Source organism: Eschrichtius robustus, chromosome 12, assembly GCF_028021215.1.
Source record: "Eschrichtius robustus isolate mEscRob2 chromosome 12, mEscRob2.pri, whole genome shotgun sequence".
Taxonomy (NCBI): domain Eukaryota; kingdom Metazoa; phylum Chordata; class Mammalia; order Artiodactyla; family Eschrichtiidae; genus Eschrichtius; species Eschrichtius robustus.
In genome coordinates this window covers 49735001-49758586 of record NC_090835.1, presented here as the reverse complement: position 1 = coordinate 49758586, position 23586 = coordinate 49735001, and the positions used below count along the sequence as shown (strand labels likewise).

Genomic DNA, 23586 nt, shown 5'->3' with positions numbered 1-23586 from the left:
TTTGGTCTACCAAACAAACATGTACTTAGGAGGTTTGTAAGGAAGACTTTATTTTAGTATTACTACTGTCTTCACTTCCTTTTCTTGACTGAAAAAGAAAGATTTGTTTTCTTGCCTGATGTGATAAGCATGTTTTGCCAAATTTATGCACGATTAACCACTTACTATTAAAACTTTCTTCTGGAGATAGATACCCGTATAACTGTATATTTCCTCCCATATCTAACTGCTTGTTTCCAAAGCTTTTAATGCTTCCTTGTCTCCTATGCCTTTATCTTTTTTGAATTTGAATTAGGTACTTCTCTGCTACCTTTCACTTGCTCTTTTTCTGTGCCGTTCTTTCTCTTGCTACCCTGTCTAAACCAGGCCCTAGAGAAACAGAAAGAATACATTGGCTGCCTTAGGAGTGAGCGGGACTCGCTCAGAGAGGAGCTGGCCGAGCTGAAGGCAGCAGTGGAGACAGGAGAGGTACGTGAGCTCCCCCGCGCGCCAGGCCCTCACTGCTTTGTTCCTCCTTCCTTCCGTCCTGTCCTCTTTCCAGCCTGAATACAAAGCACAGTGTTCACTCCTCAGCCCAGATTTGGTAGGTGTGAGTCCTGTCTCTGCAGAGCTAGATTCCGTGTAGCTAGTGCTGACCAGGTGTTCCCGTGGCAGGCATGTGTTGTCGCAGGGTCAGTCACCTCACTGCCGTGTCCTCCTTCCCTGGGGGCCGTTTTTTGTGATGGTGGGTTTCTTCCTCTCCGCAGAAACATGGCTTAGTCATCATCCCGGACGGCACTCCCAACGGCGACGTCCATCAGGAGCCAGTGGTCGGAGCCATCACTGTTGTGTCTCAGGAAGCCGCTCAGGTCTTGGAGTCGGCAGGAGAAGGGCCACTGGGTAAGACACCGGCCACTGAATTGCCTTGGATTAATGCTGTCCTTTTGGACTTCCAGTTTGTTTACATCCTCTCTTGGAAAACAAAAACACACCAGGGCTGTCTGAGCCTTATCTAGATCCCTAACAGGAAGAAATCTGGGCACACTGTCTTCAGACATCCTTGACCTTGGGAAACCAGCATTGGGGTCATTGACAGGCAGTAAGTGTAACTGTAAGGCCCCTGGTTGGAAGCACTGTGGGTGTATACATGTTGCTTTTTCACTTAAATATAACCTTCTGCAAAGAGATAATCCAGCACATCCGTCCGGGGGAACCAGTGGGCTGGTCGACAGCTTCCAGAGTATGTGTAAGTTTCTTCTTCCTGGAGCATCTGGTTTTCTGTTCTGCTACTCATGCCAGGATTCTGTAGCTCTTTGCCACTGCATTTCTTAAGGCAACAAACAGACGACCAAGAAGATATCAGAGGAGTGTTATTCCAGAGCAGGGCTTCTGAGCCTCTTAAGGGCTAAGCCTCTTAAATTTGACCCCTTGAGAACCTAATGACACCTGTCTCAGGAAACCACTCAGATGCCCATCTATTGCCTCCACTAAGATTCCTATTCTAGAGAAGAAGAATGGCACAAGTAGATACTGTATCACCAGCTCACTTTTATATTAAAAAATGATCTTTTTTTCTTCTTTGTCTTATTTTCATATATATGTAGGTTTCCTAGAAGAATAGATATACTATAATATAAAGGGGGGCGGGCAGCCACAAAACGTTTTAAGGGCACGTTCTCTAACGTACAGAATTCTGGAAGTGTAACTGTCGAGAACTTTGATAAAGCAGAGGATGCCGGCGAGGTGAGTGAGAGCTGCCGTGGGGAATAGACTGAGTGTACAGCCACGGGCAGCTCAGATGGTTTTCTCTGCCTGATGGGAGGTGCCGAAACATTTGGCCATGACCTTGGTGGATTGTGGGGAGCGCTGGCTGGGTGTCAGGTGCTTTTGTAAAAAACTCATCTGTAGGTGTCCCCTCAGTCCAAGGGGCCTATTTTAATGCATGTTGGGAAGAAGCAGCCCTCCCCTCAGGCCAGGAGCGAGCCCTAGCAATCCTGCTACCAAGCCTCAGATGGCTCTTGACGGCCCACATCTTAGAGTTGGTCCCCTTCCCTCCCCCAACTAGCTTTGTGGGCCTCTGCTTCTTCCATCATTGTGTTCCTCTGTTTTCTTTGCTCCAGCACCCCTCTCAGGCCCATTCTTAGCCCCTGCCTTCTCTCCCATAGTTTGTTTTCTCCTGCTAAGGGCTTGAGAGCCTGTGGGAGTACCCTTGGCTTCGAGTTGTCTATCTGCTGGTAAAACTTGCAAATTTTTGAAACAGGGAAATGATCTTTGTACTTCGTTTTGTCTTCAGATGGAAAATCACTGCTCTTGGGAGCAAATGTTGTATTTAGTGCCCTGATAAATATCAGTTGTGTGGAAATATGTGTTGAATAATTAAGGACTTTTCCCTTCACCATTAAAGCCTTCATGTCTTGGTATTCAGAGCTATGAACTGTTTATCAGATAATGTTTGCTGTTTGTGAATTTGAAGAATTATTTTAAATTGTTTATATATTACAACATTACAAATTTTTCATTTGTTTTAGATGTAAGGCTACGAAAACTTGCTGGAGAAAAGGAAGAGCTACTATCACAGGTAAAGGTATTCTTCTCATTGGAAGGGGATGTTAATTGTAACTGACTAAATCATATGGTAAAATGTTAGCAAACTAAAATGTACACTAGAAAGAAATGTGCTTGTCTCAAACATCACTGCTCAAGTAAGAGTTGAAGGATAAAAAGATAATTCATCTTTGTTGTCTCCTGTTCTTTAAAAAAAAAATTACAGGACACGAAGTTTAAGGAGTCAGATAGTTCTAAAAGCCTGTTCTGAAGACAGAAGTGCCCTACCCTGCCCTCTCCCCGCCTCCAGCCCCGACCATCCCGTTTGGTTCCTTTAGCTGATTCTTGGGGCGTGTACCGCCATTGTATGCTTCTATATAACATGCTTATGTTGCTTCTTGATTGTTCTGTTTAAGGCTGCTCTGTTGACATCCCTCTGTGGGACATAAGGATTTATCTTTCCTTCATCCCCTCTCCCTACCACTCGCATGTATACTTTCCACCCCCACATCCTCCTAATAAAGGAGCAGTGAGATTCCAGTCTGTTTACGTTATCAGGACTCTGTAAACACTGCTCACGGTGGAGCCATGGAGCATCCTAGGATTCATCTCCCTCACAACTCCTTAGTTAGCCTGAAGTTAGTATTGTGGTTTTTCTTGTCATTTGCTTGGTTTCCTATGTATTTGTTACGAATCTAGCTGCAGACTCTCCAGTAGTCGTTTCAGTCCACTCTTGGTGTTTTCAGATGCATCAAGTATTCCCTCGGTCCCATCTCTTTTGGTTCTTGGTGCCTCTGACTCACCCCTTGTGAACTTAGAGGCTCGCTCCCCCCGGACAGAGGCATGACCACCTTTCACCATCATCTAGAGTTTCCTTTGCCTGTGCTCCCGGCGGGAGCAGCATCTTATGCCTCCCTCCTCCTGTGTCCATTCTCTCATTCTGGTACATCCCCCAGTAGCTTCCTGAGGAAAGAGTTTTGGGGCTGCAAAGTTTTCTTAACTTTGCAGGACTGAAATGTCTTCATTTTCTCCTCTTACTTGATTAACAGTTTGATGGGGTTATAGAATTCCTCGTTGTAATCATTTTCATTCTTTTTTTTTTTTAAACTTTATTGGAGTACAATTGCTTTACAATGGTGTGTCAGTTTCTGCTTTATAACAAAGTGAATCAGCTATACCTATACATATATCCCCGTATCCCCTCCCTCTTGTGTCTCTATCCCACCCCTCTAGGTGGTCACACAGCACCGAGCTGATCTCCCTGTGCTATGCGGCTGCTTCCCACTAGTTATTTTACATTTGGTAGTGTATATATGTCCATGCCACTCTCTCACTTCGTCCCAGCTTACCCTTCCCCCTCCCAGTGTCCTCAAGTCCATTCTCTACATCTGCATCTTTATTCCTGTCCTGCCCCTAGGTTCTTCAGAACTTTTTTCTTTTTTCTTTTTTTTTAATAAATTGCTTCATTGTCTTCTGGCTTCCTGCACGGCTACTGAGAATTTCAAGGACATTTTGATTTTTGATCTTTTGTCTATGACCCGTTTTTCCCTCTCTGGCAGCTTGTACCATACTCTCCTTTCTCCCTAGGGTTCTGAGATTTCAGTGATTTGGTTTGGAGTTTTGCATGAATGCATTTATTGTGTGTGTTTCTCCAGGCACATGTAGCTGCATAGATATAGGCATGGAGTGGGTAGAGAGATTTTACCAGGTGAGCATAATAGGGCAGAGGAGGTGAGGGCTTGTGTGAGAGAGTGACGATGATGGACCTGGAGATTAAACTGGGTAAGGAGGTTGGAGGGAAATCCAGGAAGACATCAAGGCACAGCAGAGAGAAGGTGGAAAAAGTGGACTATAGGTGCCAGTGGGGTTGAAGGATTTTTGGAGTTGGGTCCAGAGAGAATGAGCTGGAAAGATCAAGAGTAGTGGTTAGAGAGAAGATACATGGAACTGAATTCGGTAGGGACTGCTGTTGTCTAGTGGTGAGATATGGTATATGACGGTGGGAGCGAGAGGCTGAGGGCAAGGTGGGATAGGTGGCAAGATCCTTGCTCCAGAAACTAGAGATCCGTTGTAGGAGAGATCCTACTTAGACGTATTTTGAATTTGCCAACAATTAAGGCAGGAGTAGCCTGGAGAGCATGTGAGTTAGCAGCTAAAATGGTGACGAAAGAGTAGGGAGATGGCAGTGATGAGGGGGGTTAGTACTTATAATCTGAAGCGATGCGATTAGGAACTGCATTAGGAATTCAGGGAGGCTAGAGGGAGAAGAGTTTGTAACAGCAAGGGACGCAAGAAGACACCTGATCCATTCTCAGGCTCAGTGAGAGGAGGGCTGAAAGGACTGCCAGGCTGCAGAGGAAGCAGGCCCCTCAGGGGAGGGCAGGTCTCTATTAGAGCACGGACGGGACGGGGTAACGGGGATGCACAGAGAGGATGGAGGATAGTCCAGAGGGTGCAGTGCAAGAGTGTCAGGCTTTGGGAAAGGTTAGGAGATGAAGACAGAGTAGGGCTTATACCGGGCCTTTTGGGAAGGAGTGCAGGAAAAGGGAGGACAAGCCTTTTCGAGATGGACATTGAACAGGAATGATAGAACAGGAATGATGGGGATGATGAGATCATCAACCCGAGTCCCGGTTGACCCGAGGCAGACAGTGATGTCGTGGTTGAAAGGGCAGAGTTGTCTGGGAAGCGCAGATTTAGTCCCGGTGCCGAGCTCGCTCTTTCTCCATCAGGGGAGGGGCAGACCTGGTCCCAGTGCTGAGCTTTCCCTTTGACCCCTGTGGATGGAGCCGAGGACAGCTGGGGAAGCCACCTGGAACTCTGAGCATGCACTCACCTTTGACCCCTGATGATGAAGGACGCAGGAGGCGTGGGGACGCTTGGTCTTGGTCCGGAGGTGGCCCCCTGTAGAAGAGGACAGACTTGCTCTGATTTGTGCTCCTTCCTGCATCTCTGATGATAAAGAGTTGTAGGCATTTGGAGAAACACGACTTTGATTTCTGATTTGGGGGTGGCGAGGGGGATTAGACCTCGGGACAGATATTCTTATTGTTTCTCTCCTGTTTTTCCATCCCTTTTCATCTCATTTGTTCTGCTTTCTGAAAGATATCCTCAACTTTATCTTCGCATTTTAATTGAGTTTCTATTTCTGCAGTCATTTCAAGGATGCAGATGTTTTCACTTATCTCAGAGGGTATTGATAGGCTGGTTGGTTTGCTTCCTGGCTCTTTTTTTCTATCTGCATAGTTTGTTTCCTTCCAGATGTTCTTTTATGTACATTTAGTTGGTCTTCGGTTTAAAAGTAGAGGACTAAAAAGCTGGTGGGCAGCTCTGAGCTTGTGGGTAGGGCTTGTCCAAGCTGTGAAGCTTGATGTGGCTGGGTGTCTTACTGGGAACCTTAGATGTGGTTATGTTGGTCTTTTATTTTAGGCTAGTCAGAGTTCTAAAGAGAGAGATCCCGTCCTGTGCCTGAGCTACAGTCCTAGCCGTGTGCAGTTTGGGAACTGAGGGTGGACCAGAGGCCTCAGCATGCAGTTCATTTCTGTCCGTCTAATCTTATTTTCCACATGTGAGGCTCTTGTCTCCAACTGGGCCTTCTTTTTTCCCAACCCAAAGTCCCTCCCAATTTTATTTTTTAGTTTATTTTGTGAATTAAAAAAAGAAAACCTTTATTAGGTTATAACTGGCATAAAGTAAGCTGCACATACTTAAAAGTGTACAGATGTACATACCTATATTAGTTTCCAAGGGCCGCCATAACAAAGCACCACAAACAGGGTGGCGTAGAAGAACAGAATGTCCTCTCACCTCACAGTCTGGAGGTCAGAAGCCCTGTGTCAGCAGTGTGGGTTCCTTCTGAGGCCTGTGATGGGAAGTCAGTTCCAGGCCTCTCTTCTAGCTTCTGGCATTTTGCTGGCCATCTTTGGGGTCCCTTGGCTTGTAGATGACATTCTCTGTCTTAGCACATCTTCCCTCTGTGCCTGTCTCTTCGTGTGGCATTCTTCTTATAAGGACACCAGTCATATTGGACTAGGGGCCCACCCTATTCCAGTGCAACTTCATCTCAACTAAGTGCCTCTGCAGTGACTGTTTCCAAATAAGGTCACATTCTGAGGTACTGGGGCTTAGGACTGCAAAATACGAATTTTGGGGGGACAGTTTAACCCACAGCAATACCTGTGAAACCATCACCACAATCAAGATGGTGAAAATATCCATAACTTCGCCAAAGTTCCTGTGTCCCTTTGTAAACCTTCCTTCCCTTCCCACCTCCCTCCCTCTCTCCAGGCAACCGACGATCTGCTTTTTGTCCCTTCAGTTTGCATTTTCTGGAGTTTTTCACGCAGCATATACTCATTTTGAGATTCACCTTGTTGCTGCACATATTAGTAGTACGTTCCCTTCTTTGGCTGAGTAGTAATTCCATTGTATAAATCGACCGCAATTTACTTATCCTTCTCTTGATGGACATTTCAGTTGTTTCTTGTTTTGGGCTATTAATGAATAAGCTGCTATGAATGGCCTTTATTTTGGGTAAAATAAGGTAGGTTATGTAGCCGAACTCAAAAATATATTTCCAATTATTTCTGTATACAGTTTTTCTAAATAAGACTATTTAACCTAACTCTAAACAAGAAACCTCTAACTGCCTATGAATTTTCCATTTTTAATAAAAAATAACAAAAAGAAACCCCTAAGATGTACTTTTCCACAGACCTACACAAATAATAAAATACAGCTGTTTTAACTGGGACACCTGGTCCTGGAGCTTGCTCCTTTTGATAATTAGTTCGTAGCTGATCTCCAGCACCTGAGCACAGCATGCCCCATGGCAGGCACTCCAGGAAACAGTTTCTGAATGAATGATTTGTGGCCTTATTCTAAGATGTGGCCACCAGGCCAAATACCTGTTTCATTTGAGAGACTGGATCTCACTGATAAGCCTTTACTTCCTCTTCAGATTAGAAAACTGAAGCTGCAGTTGGAGGAGGAACGGCAGAAGTGCTCCAGGAGCGATGGCACAGCAGGTGACCTGGCGGGACTGCAGAATGGCTCGGACCTGCAGCTCATCGAAATGCAGAGTAAGGCTGGGGCCGGGCCGCCGCTGACCCGCGTGGGGCTGTGTCCGGGGCGTGGTTGTGAGCAGGCTGTTAGAGCCTGTGGTTCTGAAGACTGGTTAGTTCTCAGCTGGACTAGAAAAGCCATCCTGGTCAGTCATGGAACTGAAGGTTTCTACTAGGCTGTGTGCTTCCTGGGGTGACAAGGCCTGAGAGGTAATGCTCTCCCCACTTCTTGGCAAAGTGATTTCTAGAACATTTTGCAAATAGTGACATCATGACACTATCCTTTTCCACATCCCCGGGTCATCTGTAAGCACCCTTCCTAATGACAATGTTTTGCTATGGAATTTATCTTAGATAACTGGAGGGATATATTTGGAACTAACTCAAACTACTCTGGAGTAGTTTCAGAATTTTCCCAGACGTAGTCTTGTTAACCCAAATTAATCTTTATTAGATGGAATTTAAACCAAGGCCACAAAGTAAGCCTACTCAGTTTACCCAAATTATTTCAGTTTTTCTGCCTTTCTGCTTTTGACCCCATATTATTTTAAAGTGCCTACAGTATTCACAGTAATCCCCAAGGCGGGGAGATTTTAGCAGCCATTCGTATACAGTTAGATAATGTATAATCACACAGGGGAGACTCTATTTTTCCAATTTGAATAAGGCTTTTCTGATAACTTATTTTAAAATATTGGTTATTCCATGGCCCTTTCATCTAAATATTCTGAGTTAGGCCAAATAGACAAGCCTTTTTGGACCAGGCTTATTAAAACTAACTTATTACTATTATTAACTTTTGAGGTTAGTATCATTTCCTCTATTGGATATCAGTTGGAACCCTTGTGATAGTTCCTGATAAATATTTTGTTCTAGAAATACCGATTTGGCGTGGAGGGTAGATGAAAAGAGGGGCATAACAAAAGGTAGGCTGACTAGTTAGGAGGTTGTAATAGTAACCAAAACAGTCCAGTGGCCGCCAACAGTCTTAGAGAGAGGGCAGTGCACAGATTTGGAGGAGTTTGGCCTAAAACAGCAAATTCAAAAGCAATCATATTGAGGAGGAATGGGTGTACACTGATGTGTGACATCTTCCCAGAGCAGGCACCACGACAGAGCTGGTGTCTGTGGCAGGCAGGGCAAGTGACCGGGGTGGGGCTGTGACCCAGATGAGCAGAGCAGGGCCGGGCAGGGCTGGGCTGGGCCTGGCATGTAGCGACAGAAGCAGGCAGCTCCCCTGCGCCAGAGGCCGGGACAGGAACCTGGTGACTCTCAGTTCTGGACAGCTGCCTTGGCTTGTAGGCATGGTGTTTGGGGATGGAATTTCAGAACATGCATGAAATAAGTGGCTGAGACCAGGGATTTATACTTTTGAAAACAGGAAGGAATGAGTGGTTTGGTGAGAAGGAAGCAGCACATTTTGATAGTAAGTTGCTAGAGTTAAGAATTAAAAAATATCCTAAAGTTTCAGTTTTAGGCCCAGAAATGGGAGTAGTTCTCTTTCGTTACCAGAGATGGCTTTTGGGGAGAGGCTTCTATAACCACATTACTTTTAGGGTGACAGTAATTATCCAACTAGAAAAACCTTTTGCATTAAAGATTATGTAGGTAGTTTTAACCTTAGTTTTATGGAAAAGTAGAAAAGTTCTTAAGTAGGGTAGATTTGGTTTATCTCCTGCAAGCCTTATGATATGATTCCTAATTACGATGTAATTAGTTCAGAGTGATTTTTGTTAAATTTGGATTGCTGGAATTTTTCTCCCCCAGCATTTCTAAGCTTCTCATTTTAAATGGTTTGCTTCTTAGGTCAGATATACAGCTAATGATTTATAGCTCTATCCTTAACACATTATCACAACATATTACTGAAAAGCATTTATTTCAGTAAATATTAAGCGTACATTACGTGCAAAGCACTTGGCTAGAAACAGAGGTAGATTCAAGAAGCTAAAACAGGGCCCCTGTCCTTAACATACCTATATCATGTTAGGAAAGCATGATGTCATAAAAGAGAGTCCAAAAAAATGCAGCAAAGGAAGGAGAAGCTAGAGTTAACTAAGGAGAGTCATGAAGGAGGTGAAAATTTAGCAGGACCTTGAGCAGGACCTTAAAGGTTGGTTAGACTTAGATCAGAGGTGGGGAGAAGAGGGCACTTGGTGTGTGAGGGGAGCAGGATACCTGGGGAGATGAGAAGGTGCAGGGCTGGGGGCAGGGAAACTGGAGGGAGGGGCCCGTCCCGTGGGCACAGAGGCTCCCTGGGCCATGGGGCTGCAGGTAAGGTTGGCAGGGGCCCTGCTGCGCTGACAGGGCTCCTTGCTTAAACCTCTACCTGCACACATCATGGCGTGAAGAGAGAATTTTCTTCTAAAATGCTGTTGCAACACAAGTGCTAGAGCTTCTCATAGCACAGATGCGCCAGAACCTGCGCTGCAGGAGATACCGCAGTTGCCTCTGTGCGTTTGTGCTTTGTCTTCTTCCTCTGCACGGTCCTCTCCTGTGCTGCAGGGGGCCTCACTGCCTCACGTTCACACCTTCACCTCTGTGAGATGGTTTATTATTCTCTTCTGTTCTAGGAGATGCCAACAGACAAATTAGTGAATACAAGTTTAAGCTTTCAAAAGCAGAACAGGATATAACCACCTTGGAGCAAAGTGTAAGTCCTTCTTGTGTACGGTACCAAGTGATTTATGTCCCTTTTACAACACATCTGCTTCCTGCATCTCAGTGGCTAACCCCATGAATGCCTAGGTTTTTTGAGCTGCCTTTGCAGTTGGATCTCTATAAAAGCTCTAAAGTGGAAAGGCCAGCAGAGAACACCTGACAGGGCATTTCAGCCTTTTCTATGAATGAATGAGACTGAAGCTATAATTCTGTTTCTTGTAGCTATTTCAAGAGCCTTCAAGAAGACTGTGGTTTATAACATAATCCCTTATTGTACATTTCAGAAAGTCTATCAGGGAGTCTCCTCCTGCGATGTTACTGGGGCTTTTAAACAATATGGTTGTCGTTAAACTGAACATGGGAAATTGGCCCTATAATGACTCTACAGCTGTCATCCTCTCTAGGGACAGTTCTAGATGTATAAATAGCAGTTGAGTTCTGAGAGGACCTCTGACTCACCCTGAGGGGACTTGTTAGTGTTAGATTACTTGGAATCTGTCATGACATTGTATTTCCATCTTGGCTGCAAAAAAGTGGTGATTCCTAGTGCCAGCACCAGAGGCCTGTGTTCTCATATTTACAGATCAGCCGCCTGGAGGGGCAGGTGCTGAGATATAAAACCGCCGCTGAGAATGCGGAGAAAGTCGAGGATGAACTGAAAGCAGAAAAGAGGAAGCTACAACGAGAGGTACTTGCTTTTATTATGCTTCTTGGAATATGTTCCTAAAAAAAAAAATCCTTTGGAGGTAAATTCTTTGCTGCACAAGGAATTTAATCCCGGCTCCAATCTTAGTGAAACAGCAGTGGAGTCACTGTTCTGTGTTGGTTTCTGACCTACACGGTGACTGCCATTTACTTTTATGTTTTGGTCAGTTAGGTAATAAGAAAAAGAGTTTTTATTTTTGTTTTAGATGAGGTCTGTTTCTCCAGCTTCTCCATGCCCTCTCTGTGATTAACGTTCAGCACCGTTGGTTAACACCTCTGGCTGCCTGAAAAACAATGCAACTGCAGGATCGCGGGCAGTGCTTCCACTTCCCAGAAACTGGAGAGGAAAGTAGCGCTGGGTTTCGTTTTTGACCATGTGAAGTGACCGAGCTCTTCCTGTCTCCAGTTACGAACAGCACTGGACAAGATCGAGGAGATGGAGATGACCAACAGCCACCTGGCCAAGCGGCTGGAGAAGATGAAGGCCAACAGGACAGCACTGCTGGCCCAGCAATAGGGAGGCTGCCCTGCCGCCCGGGCCCCGCCCGGAAGGACTGATCTTTCGTCCACTCAGACCCCTTTCAGGGCTGTTTGAGCTTTGTCATTAAAATAGCCACCTTTGTATTTTATAATTTATGAGAGAATGAAACAGGTTTGAATCTTCATGAATGAACACTTTGGATTTTGTTGGTAGTTTGATTCTAGACTAAGAACTGGTCCATGCCGTTATTATTTTTTATTTCCATAATTTTAGAATCAAGTTTACTCACCATTTTTCCCCAGCTGCCTCAGTGACTGGGCACTCGGAGGCTTTGGCACGGGTTCTGGAGGACAGCGATTCAGCGCTCACCGAGGTACTTCCTGGAGACCTCAGAAAACACAAGTGCCTTCTCCACAGTGCAATTCAGACGTCAGTGATCTCCAGTGGTCAAAAGACATTTACCCTTAATATCAGGTAGCATTTATATTTTAGTGAAGAAACAAGTTCACAGGTGGGGAATATATGTTTCACTCAAATTTATATGTTTGGAGGAAAAAGCCTTTTTTTTTGTAAGATATTTAAATTTATATAAGAAACTGTTTGTTAGAAAAAGATACGGGGAGTGTATATAAAACTTGCTTTATTGCATGGGGCAGGGGAAGTCCAAGGCCTGTACTCTTAAAGTAAGAGTAGGGTCCTTGGTCTTCACATCAACTGTGCTGTATCTTGTAAAGTATTTCATCTGCTGCTCATCTGTGGAATGAAACCTCAGACCAGCCCGATGAGGGAGGGAGGGCAGGCCAGGCCAGGCAGGTGGGAAGTCGGCCTGAAGAGTCTATGAAATACACCCTTTTGCTGACTACAGTTGGCTACTGACACATTCATTTTCTTAGAGGAGCCTTTAAAACTAGTCATTGGCAATCATGCCCTCCTAGCTCGCCCCTCTTTTCTCTCCTTAAAATAATCTCCTTAAAGAAAAATTATCTGGAATATAGAATTTCTTTTAAGAACTTCAGTTTCATCTTTAAAGGCACCCAGTTTAAGAGGATTTTATCCTCGAGTCGTAGCCATGTTACATACAGTATTTGTGATTCTCTTTTGCTCTCAGAATTGAGGTGGTTTTATGGAAATGACTGATTGATTGTTGTATCTTCAGTGTGTTTACACGGAAAAAATATGGGGGAAAGTCCAATGAATTAAGGCCACATAAGATAAAATTAGACTTGAAACTAGGTAATAAAGTTAACTTAAATATGAATAAAATCTCTAATAATTATTCCCTTCTTTAGAATAATTAGCTCTTTGTGTTTAAAACATGGAAACCAGGGGCTTCCCTGGTGGCGCAGTGGTTAAGAATCCGCCTGCCAATGCAGGGGACACGGGTTTGAGCCCTGGTCTGGGAAAATCCCACATACAGCAGGGCACCTAAGCCCGTGCACCAGAACTACTGAGCCTGTGCTCTAGAGCCCGCGTGCCACAACTACTGAAGCCCACGCACCTAGAGCCCATGCTCTGCAACAAGAGAAGCCACTGCAAGAAGCCCACGCACCTCAACGAAGAGTAGCCCCCGCTCGCTGCAACTAGCGAAAGCCTACACGCAGCAACGAAGACCCAACACAGCCAAAAATAAATAAATAAATGTTTATTTTAAAAAATAATTCAGGCAATTGGTTTCCATATTTTGAGATGATTTCCTATAAGTTTTCTTTCAGTTGATGTGTGGGAGTGGGCAGTGAGGAGGCATGTTCTGAAATGCAGATTTATCCTAGAATCCCATACATACCTGGAACCGAAACATCGTGTAGTCCACCTCTTGAGGCCTTGGAAATCCCTCTTCCTCTCCACCCACGGTCACTCAGCCTGTGCTCCTCCTGGAGCTGTTTTGTTGTCCCAGTCTTTTCCAAATGGAATGGTTCCACTTCTCATAAAATAGACTCTTCTGTTCTTTTCCACAGAACTTTCTTCACTGAGCCTTGTAATCTGGACTTTACCTCAAAACTATAGGCATTCTTCCTCCCTGTGCTGACTGCACATTTCTATTAATGCAGGCTAATATTAAGGTAGCTTATTTTAATGGTACTTACAGTTTCAGTTTGTATTTTTACAATACTCTCCAAACAAGAATACCTAGAAATTCCTTTATCATAAGCTGGTAGTATTGATAGCCATTAACAAAGTGAGCTAACTTAAAAACTCATGCCTGTTTTGGACTGGATAAGAACTATTCAAGTTTTTAAATTAAGAATAAATTAATTAGCTTTGGTTACTGAAGGTACTAATAGAGTGACTCTGTAGAAAGCTGAATTGACAATGTCATCAGCACCTCTTATAGGTTCAGGACCTCTTTTAAAAAGGCACCTGAACCAACATTATATTTATCACCTGATATTAGAAATTCACCAGAACACAGAAAGAATCGAATCAACGCATGATCTATAAAGTCTTTAAGGCCCTTTTAGAATTCTTATCAGACATCCAGGAGGCTTTCAAACTACTTTTGGGATTCTTCAACACAATCAATATACACTAGGTGAAGATGGATCTAGGAAAATTTCAAGTGTAATGAAATTAAATAAAAAACCATGTTAGGACAAATTTGACTATTTATTTAGTCAATCCACCATGCATGAAGGAGTGCTACTAGTTAAAATGCAAGTGTGAGTTCAACCTACCAACGTCAGGATACAGAGGAAGAACGACCCATCCCAGAGGCCATAGATGGCCATAGTTAACACCTCTCGAAGACTTTATATAGATCGGGCAGATTAGCAAGCTGCAGGATGTTTCCGTCTTCTGTGAAATGTTTCGGAGGCAGAAGGTGTGAGCGGAAGGCTTTATAGACGACATGCTCCACAGTCCACTTCCAGGGGTTTGGAGTAGAGCTGGGCACTTCACTCTGAAAGAGACATGTTAGATGTTCACATCCCAGTCTACACTGGTTTCCTGGCTGATGTGCACTGGGCCTGGAGAGTCTTGGTGGCTTATAATGGGCTGTGTGACCTAATGCTTGTGAAGTATCTTTTCTAGGCCAGCCTCTCAGGGATCCTACAGGCCTGAGCAGAGAGATGAGATGGAGGAAAAGAATCAGTCACGGCTCTCGTGACGCTTCCTCCCGTGGAAGCTGTTTCCATTCAGGGAGAGTGTGTTTACCGTAGCAGGATCTAACATAAAGTTTGGATGGCAGTAGTAGGAAGTACATTCCGTAATTACCACTAAATTTGGAGTCTCAATGTAGTTCTGTTTCCCAAAAAGCTCCACAGGTAAGAAAAGAAAAAAAATAAATGATTATTTTACTCCACCCTTCCCCTCCTACATCTTAAGCCTTAGCTGCCTCATGTACAAGAAAATGTTCTTTCCCATCCATCCTTCCTCACCTTGAAGTCAGTGTTTCCAATCAAACGGGATGCTCTCAGCACAGTTTGGTAAGTGTGCTATCTTGCCGCCTCCATTGGAATGAGATGGTTCCAGGGGCTTTGGCCAACACGACGTGGGACTGGATCTCCGCTCCACCACCCACAGGCTCTGGGAACCCTTGAGCACCCGCTGAAACTGTCCCTTAGTTTCCTCACCCATGAAGCTGGAGCAACAGCATGTCATCTCGGAGGAGGACCAGGAGCAATCACCGAGACAGTTATGTGTACAACGTGCCTACCCTTCCATTCTTACACTATAGGCGGGCCTCATTTTACTGCACTTTGCAGACTGTTGCGGTTTTTCTTTTTTTCTTTTCTTTTTAAACACAAATTGAATGTTTGTGGCAACCCTGCATTGAGCAAGCCTATTGGCTCCATTTTTCTAACAGCATTTTTTAATTTAGGTATGTACACTGGCTTTTTAGAGACAGTGCTATACTGTACACTTAACAGACTACAGTATATAGTATAAACATAACTTTTATATGCACTGGGAAACAAAAAAATTTGTGCAACTAGCTTTACTGCAGTGGTCTGAAACGGAACCAATAAAATCTCTGAGGTACTCCTGTATTTCAGTCCCCTCTCCCCCACCCAGCCAAACCCTCCGAAATAGCTGTGGATTGAAAGAGCACTGTCATCTGACACAGAAACATGAGGAACCCAGGCTGACCTTCCGTAAGAAGAGCTGGGGCCCTGACCCAAGTACAGCCGTGTCCTCCTGGCACAGCAGTGGTCAGAGGCAGAGTGAGGCACAAGCCAAAAGAGACTGGGGAGACTGGCCCAGAACCTGAAGGCTGGGGCTACACACTTCCGGGCTCACGATGGGAGATACAGTCCACCCACTAGCCCTGAAACTTCCCATTTCTCACTGCGATGGCTTGTGTTTGTACATCTGACAGTGAGATCACTCTGGAGGTACCTTCTATATTTCAGTAGGAAATAAAACTCGTAAGAGCTGACCATTGTGTTTGAAGCTTATATGCAGCGGATCCTAGGAATTCAGAGAGGGCAAGATTGTGCGCCCAGTCCCGGGCACCAATGCACACCCTCATACCTGCTGGCCCGAGAGGGTCGACTCCTCAGACACATACTGCTTCCGGATGGAGTAAAACATCGCACATTCTTTACCAAGGCTTTCAAAACATTCCTTTTCGTCATCCCAGTTCACCTGCTCCAAAGAGAGAATTCAATACCTTAACATAGGTACGTGCTTTAAACACATTTCATTTCTAAATGGAGATAACAGACGACTTAAAAACTAAACGTGACTTTTTAGGCATTAAAGCTGTAAGTTGGAACTGCTGAGTATTGCTGGGGTGGGCAGGGATGAGAGGGGCCTTAGCCGTGCTACCCTTTTCCTCTTCATCATTACAGATGACAGCAGGGCCATGCGCCCTCCCCGCCCCCACCACACACACTCACACACCCACAGGACTGTCATCAGGACTGGCTCCATCACTTGCCTCAGTGGCCAGTCGGAGAATGAAGATAGGCAGACCCTCCAAGGGGGGCACGTAGTTGTCGATCAGAAGGGGTAATCCAACCAGGTTTCCTTCCTGCTTGTGGAAAAAGGCCAGGACAGGGGACAAGAAATCATGCCGTTACAGTTTAGTTTAAACAAATTCTCCCTGGTGCTTCCTACAGGTCTTGTCCTCAGACCTTCCGTTCTGGGCAACCAGGTGCTTGACCAGGCTGGGCACTGGGAGCAGCAGAACTAAGCACTTAGAGCTTTCTGTCCTGACATGTAGCAGAGCCACCTTCTCTTTGGATCTGCTCACCAACCAAAGAACACATCAAGGAAGGCCCCAGAAATCAAGGGGTAAGAGGAAGAAACCTCTTAGGAGAGCGAGTGGCAAAGCATCATCTCCTTCACTGGGGCCTGCAGGGACCGTGGGATTCAGCTCTCCCTCCTGCCTGGGTCCTGCACCCTGGGGACAGGAATGTGCACGAATGGATGATAAAAGTTGTGGAACCTAGAAATGCAAATAGGGAGTGAAGATGTCACAGAGGTCACAGGCTGCTTCTGAGAGGGGGCCCAGCCTTCTTGTCCTGATCCTGGACCAACTACAGAACTTGACTCTTATCTGAAGAATACAATGGAGGTATAAAAATGACCGTCACCCACCTCATCAATCTCCAAAGAGAAGTAGTCTGCAAGCATCTCAGCCTTCTTTTTCAGAAACTCAACAATGTATTCGGCAAGTCCTTCTTTGGGACCATCTTCCTCTGTCCAGCCACTCTCAGGACTATCTAAGGCAAGCATGGCGAGGTCAAAGAGTGGTGCTGGCTCCTAGGAAGGATCAAAAACGTTAGGGGTGAGCATAACAGGGCATCCAAACGCAGCCTGAATTCCCACAAAACCATCTTCACAACAATAGCAGGTGAGAAGTGACAAATCTAACACTCATTCCGCAGTTCCCCCAAAGAAAACACCTGAAAATCCACAACAGAAGCTCATCCTCCTCCTCACCAATGGCCATTTCAACAGAGAAGATGTGACCAACAAAAAGACCTGCTGAACAGGTGGGAAAGGTGAGGCCATGAGGCGGCACTTTCCTTCTGTGTAGCTTTAAGGACCCCAATTTCATATTTCTAGAAAATCACAAGGCAGACACTAAGCAGATCATTCATTTCTTCCTACTGCCTTACCCATAACTAAAGCAAGGGGGAGGGAGAGTAAGTTAAATCGAATGACATTTCAGGTAAATCATCTGATTAGATAGAAGACTGTAATCTATTGTGAAAAATAAGATGCCTAAATTTTCTTCCATTTCTCTCCTTCAGACATTGTAACTGTTGTCATACATTTTACATATTATAAACCCACAGTACACTGTTCTTACTTTTTCATAACAACAGAGGAGTCAATTAACAAAAAGACCTAACAATCCTAAATGTTTATGCACTCAATAACAGAGCTTTAAAATATATGAAGGATAAAACAGAACTGTAAAGAGAAATAGACACGATTACGTGGAGGCTTCAATATCCTTTCCCCAATAATTGACAGAACAAGTAGACAGAAAATCAGGATACAGAAGATTTGAGCATCACTATCAACTTGATACACCTGCCATTTATAGAATATTCTACTCAACAAGCCCATTTTCAAGTGCACATAAAGTATTTACCAATATAGCCTATATTCTGGGCCATAAAACAAGTCTCAGTAAGTGTAAAAGGATTCCAATATGTTCTCTGCAAAAATGGAATTAAGGGGTTCCCTGGTGGTGCAGTGGTTGAGAATCCGCCTACCAACGCAGGGGACACGGGTTCGAGTCCTGGTCCGGGAAGATCCCACATGCCAAGGAGCAACTAAGCCCGTGCACCACAACTACTGAGCCTGCGCTCTAGAGCCCACAAGCCACAACTACTGAAGCCCGTGCACCTAGAGCCCGTGCTCCACAACAAGAAAAGCAACCGCAATGAGAAGCCCACGCACCACAACGAAGAGTAGCCCCTGCTTGCAGCAACTACAGAAAGCCCACGTTCAGCAACGAAGACTCAATGCAGCCAAAAAATAAAATAAAATAAATAATTTTTTTAAATGGAATTAAATTAGAAATCAACACCAGATCTCTGGAAAATCCCCAAGTCATTAGAAACTAAGTAATATACTTCTAAATAATGCGAGGGTCAAAGAAAAAATCAAAAGGGAATTTAGAAAGTATTCTGAACTGAATGAAAATGAAAACAACTTATCAAAATGTGTGGGAAGCTGCTAAAGCAGCACTTGGGAGAAATTTATAGTACTTAACACCTACACTAGAAAAGAAAGATCTCAAATCAGTGACCTCAGCTTCTGAGACAGAAAAACAAATTAAACTTAAAATAAGTAGAGGAAAGGAAATATAAAGATCAGAGCAGGTAGCAATGAAACAGAAATCAGAAAATTAACAGAAAAATCAATGAAACAAAAAATCAGTTGAGATCAAACCCCCAGCCAGACTGATCAAGTTAAAAAGATATAAATTACCAATATTAGGAATGACAGAGTACAGTACATCAGTACAGATCTACAGACATTAAAAGAATAAATATTCTGAACAACTTTATGGCAATAAATTTGAAAACTTAAACGGACAAATTCCTTGAAAGAAACCAAATACCAAGGCTCACTCAAGAAAAAGCTAACATGAATAGCTCTATATCTATGAAAGAAATTGAATTTTTAGTTAAAAATCTTCCTGTAAGGAAACCTCCAGGCCCAGATGGCTTCACTGATGAATTTTACCAAACATTTAAGGAATAAACAATTCTACACAAACTCTTTTGGAATATGGAAAAGGAAAAAGTATTTCCCAACTCATTCTATGAGGCCAGCATTACCCCATACCAAAACCAGACAAAGACAATACAAGAAAACTACAAACCAATATCATTCGTGAATGCAGATGTTAAGAGTTGTAAACAAGGGACTTCCCTGGTGGTCCAGTGGTTAGGACTCCGTGCTTTCACTGCCGGGGCCCAGGTTCAATCCCTGATCGGGGAACTAAGATCCCACAAGCCACACAGCCCAGGCGAAAAAAAAAGTTGTAAGCGAAATTTTGACAAATCAATTCCAGTAATATATAAAAAGGATAATACATCATGTACAAGCAGGGTTCACCCCAGGAATGCAAGACTGGTTTAAAATATGAAAATCAATCAATGTAATTCACTATCTTAACAAACTGAAAAAAGGAAAACCATACCATTATCTGAACAGATACAGAGGAAGCATCTGAAAAAATTCAGCATCCATTCCTGAATAAATACTCTAAGCAAACAAGGAATAGAAGGGAACTTCCTCAACCACCTAAGGGTCATCTACAAAAAACCTACCGACGGCAGAAAGCATACTTCATAGTCAAAAACTGAATGCTTCCCCCAAGATCAGGAATAAGAGAAGGATTTCCATTCTCACCACTACTGTTCAACCTTGTACTAAGCTTCTTGCCAGTGTAATCAAGCAAGAGAAAGTAAGTAAAGGCATCCAGATTGGAAAGGAAGGAATAAAACTGTCTTTACTCACAGATGCTATGATCATCTACATAGAAAATCTGCTGGAGTCAATAAAAAAGCTACTAGAACTACTAAGTGAGTTTAACTAGGTCGCAAGATATAAGATTAATGTACCAAAACACTTGTATTTCTAGATACTAGCAACAAACAATTGGCAATTTATAAAAATGTCACTTAAAATAGTATCCAAAAAATATGAAATATTAAGGGATAAATTAACAAAAGATTTTCTCCCCAAATTGATCCATAGATTCAACACAATCCCAATAAAAATTCCAGAGGGCTTTTTTGTATAGTATGTCAAACGTAAAAAGAAAACATGAAACTACATAGATAGTATGATCTTTAACTCTAAATTAAAATTAGGCAATGACAAGGTCTTGAAAGAAATGGACTAAACTTGTTAGTTGGAATTGTGTTTGGGTCATGGGCTTTAAAGAATGTTTACTTCTATTTTTATCTCTTTCCAAGTTTTCTCAAGTAGATATGTATTAATTTCTATAATAATAATAATAAACATTTAAGTTGGCTACCAAATGACTGTTCTGCTTTGTATAAAACTATATGAAGATACCTCCATATGCAAATCATACAATAAACTATTCTAAGCATATTTAGAAAAATTTAATATACTACAAATAAGATAATAAGGCAGAGCTATTTTCAGAAATGACCAGTTGTTGAAGTTTCAGAAATGAGAACCAGGAAATAAACTTACCGATAACCTCAGAACACCAAAATTGGCAAAATCATAAATGAGAATCTGGTAGAACAGTTCTTCACTGAAAATAAAAATGAAGTGACTTTAAGGAAAAGCTGAATCCATGCTTCAGAGCCAAGCGGTAGGGACAAAATGGGAGACATAACCCGAGATGGGTAGGACAGAGATGTGCTGCCTCGTGGTGGCCTTTCTAACAGTCCTGGGATCTCCTGCTCCACCAGGGCTTTGGCGGCCGGCCTCTGCACACAGGTCAGCCCGCTAAGACCATCTGCCTTGTCATCACCCGTGCTCTATCCCCACCCCTCTGGTGCTGTAAAAGGTTCTAACACTCAGTAGTGATAAAGTTAAGAAGTTTTTGTTTGCTCACCTTTTCCCCACTTGCAAAGAATCCTATAAATCACTTCTTTTACAACTCACCATTTAAAAAATATGGGCTGTATAGGGAGGGCAGGGACGTGACCCCGGTTTTAAATCCAATCAGCTGGATTTAAAGGGCTGAGAGTGGGCGATGCAGCGGACGTCCGCCAGAGCATCTCCCACAGCACCCTGCTGTACACAGCACAAGCTGCAATGCTTCACCAGCACTAAGCCCTTAGCACCCAGTTCACAGCAGCCAACTTTTATTGAGCACCGGGCATCTACCAAACCCAGGCGTCTCATGTAATTTTACCTTCACAAAACCCTGCAAGTTAAGTAGTAATAACCCAAATTTCTCATCTTACAGATGAGAAATCCGAGACGCAGATTAGGAAAGTGACTTGTCCATGGTCACGTAAATGGTAAATGGTTGAGCCCAGATGTGAAACGACATGTGACTCTAAAGCCAGGGCCCTTTCCAACTATGTCATCCTGCGCTCCCCGGCTTTTCCTGCCTCTGCCTCCAGGACTACTCTTCTAGCAGCTCTGCTTTTTTCACATTCACACCAATTTACCTAAGTTTGGTGGTGTTGAGAAGGTATAACTTGGTCTGATGCTGTGCCAAGGCCCACTGAGGATTCACACAGCCCACAAACGAGTGGTTACGCAGCACCTCCCGGAGAGCTGGAAAACAAGACACAGGTCAGTAACTGCACCCCACCAACACCTCTCTGCAGCCCAAAGCACCAGAACTAGAGACAACAAACAGGTACATAAACGGAACCTCTTGCTGAAAGTACACACAAAGAAGGAATAAGATAGAACTAATCTTTCAAAATGCAACAAGGAATTGCCAAAAGATTTAGGAATACTCAAAGATCACAATCCAAGACAAAGCAGGAAGCCAGAGAAGTAACAAGAGCTCTGAAACCAGCTTTATCCAAAGACACTGGAGGAACTGCAGGTATCAAGAACTTCAGTTTTTGCAGGCTCTGAGGTGTAGAGAAAGAAAAACAGAAGCCTAGGAATGGTGCAAAATGTGGACTGTAACAGGAGGCCGCTTCCCCTCTTTTGCAGCCTGGATTCACACTAAGCAGGCTGCTTGACAACTTAAAGTGGAGATTTTAGTTTAAACTGATTCCAGGGCTGACTGTTCCTCCAGGTTCCTGATAGAATCAAATGCAAATTCTCTCTGGAGAAATTCATCTTCAACCCAGACTTCAAATAATTCCTCACAGATAAAGTACCAGGACTTAGTGGTCAAAAAGTTACAAAATACACAAAGAAACTAGGCACCAAGAATCAGAATCCAGAAGAAATCAGAGTCACATCTGCCAAGTTTTAGAGACTGGAAATATCGGCAAAGAGGATAAAATAATAAGCATGTTCAGTATGCTTAAGAGATATTAAAACATTGAATAAGTGGCAGGAGACTATCAAAAGTGATCAAGGAAAGACAAATATATGATATCACTTACATGTGGAATCTAAAAAATAATACAAATAAATTTATTTACAAAACAGAAACAGACTCACAGACATAGAAAACAAATTTATGGTTACCAAAGAGGAAAGCAGGTGGGGATTAATTAGGATTATGGGATTAACAGATATACACTACTATATATAAAATAAACAACAAGGACCTACTGCATACCACAGCAAACTATATTCAATATCTTGTAATAACCTAGAATGGAAAAGAATCTGAAAGAGAATATGTGTGTGTGTGCGTGTGTGTGTGTGTGTGTAACTGAATGACTCTGCTGTACACCTGAAACTAACAATATTGTAAATCAACTATAGTGCAATTTAAAAAATAAATAGAAAAAGAAAACAGAAATAACACCAATCTTACATAAACTCTTTCAAAAAATAAAGAATAATTCCTACCTCACAAGGTTAGCATAACACTAACACCAAACCTGAGAAGACATTGAAAAAAGGAAAATTTTAGACCAATATCCTTTACAGTCATAGATGCAAAAATCCTAAACAAAACATCAGCAAATTAAATCCAGCAATATATTAAAAAAAAAAAAAAGAATAATACAATCAAGAAGAGATTAGCCCAGGAAAGCAAGGTGATTTAGCGTTTGGAAAATCTCACCATATTAACAGAATAAATGAGAAATACATGATCATTTTAGATATAGAAAGAGTATTAGACAACAACAATTTATAATTAAAAACTCTCAGCAAACTAGGAACAGAAAATAACTTCCTTAATCTGAAAAGGGCATCTATGAAAAACCTCCAGCTAACATCATGTTTAATGGTGAAATACTGAATGTGTTCTTTCCACAATGGAAAATAAGATAATTAACACCCATATGCTCACTCATCCTATTTGACGTTGTACTGGGGGTCCTAACCATTGTAGTGAGGCAAGGAAACAGCATAAAAATATGAAAGGAAGAAAGTAGAACTGTTGCTATCTGCACCTTTGGCAAGGTCACGTGATACAACGTCTTTTGTATTTTAATATGCTAACAGGTGGGGGTCAAAATACCATGGTAAACAATGGGGAAAATGATTTTATTCTGACTCAATCTTAATAATTAAAACCAAAGTTAATAAAAATAAGTTTATATTAAAAACGATCAAGGAGATTTCAAAAAAAACCAAATAAAATTTCGAAAAATAAAAAATATA

The 23586-nt window shown here is 43.0% G+C and overlaps 2 protein-coding genes across 4 annotated transcripts in view; one reads left to right on the top strand and one right to left on the bottom strand.

Moving 5' to 3' along the window:
* The window catches only part of LRRFIP2 (LRR binding FLII interacting protein 2), a 122405-nt gene extending 109314 nt beyond the window's left edge, over positions 1-13091 (top strand). For 2 of the 3 annotated variants that reach the window (XM_068559404.1, XM_068559403.1), the window contains 6 exons: positions 747-879; positions 2508-2557; positions 7484-7604; positions 10160-10239; positions 10831-10935; positions 11359-13091. In XM_068559404.1, coding sequence (XP_068415505.1) covers positions 747-879; positions 2508-2557; positions 7484-7604; positions 10160-10239; positions 10831-10935; positions 11359-11469 — 600 coding nt within the window. In that variant the 3' untranslated portion in view covers positions 11470-13091. Of the gene's footprint in view, positions 1-366; positions 469-746; positions 880-2507; positions 2558-7483; positions 7605-10159; positions 10240-10830; positions 10936-11358 lie in introns of all 3 variants that reach the window. The other variant, XM_068559402.1, reaches the window with a different exon arrangement.
* A 927-nt stretch (positions 13092-14018) lies between these two features.
* The window catches only part of MLH1 (mutL homolog 1), a 50401-nt gene continuing 40833 nt past the window's right edge, over positions 14019-23586 (bottom strand). The window contains exons 14-19 of the mRNA XM_068559401.1: positions 21507-21615; positions 20572-20635; positions 16975-17139; positions 16313-16405; positions 15904-16017; positions 14019-14329 (exon numbers count right to left, since the gene is read on the bottom strand). Of these exons, the coding sequence (XP_068415502.1) occupies positions 14162-14329; positions 15904-16017; positions 16313-16405; positions 16975-17139; positions 20572-20635; positions 21507-21615 (713 nt within the window). The 3' untranslated portion in view covers positions 14019-14161. The remainder of the gene's footprint in view (positions 14330-15903; positions 16018-16312; positions 16406-16974; positions 17140-20571; positions 20636-21506; positions 21616-23586) is intronic.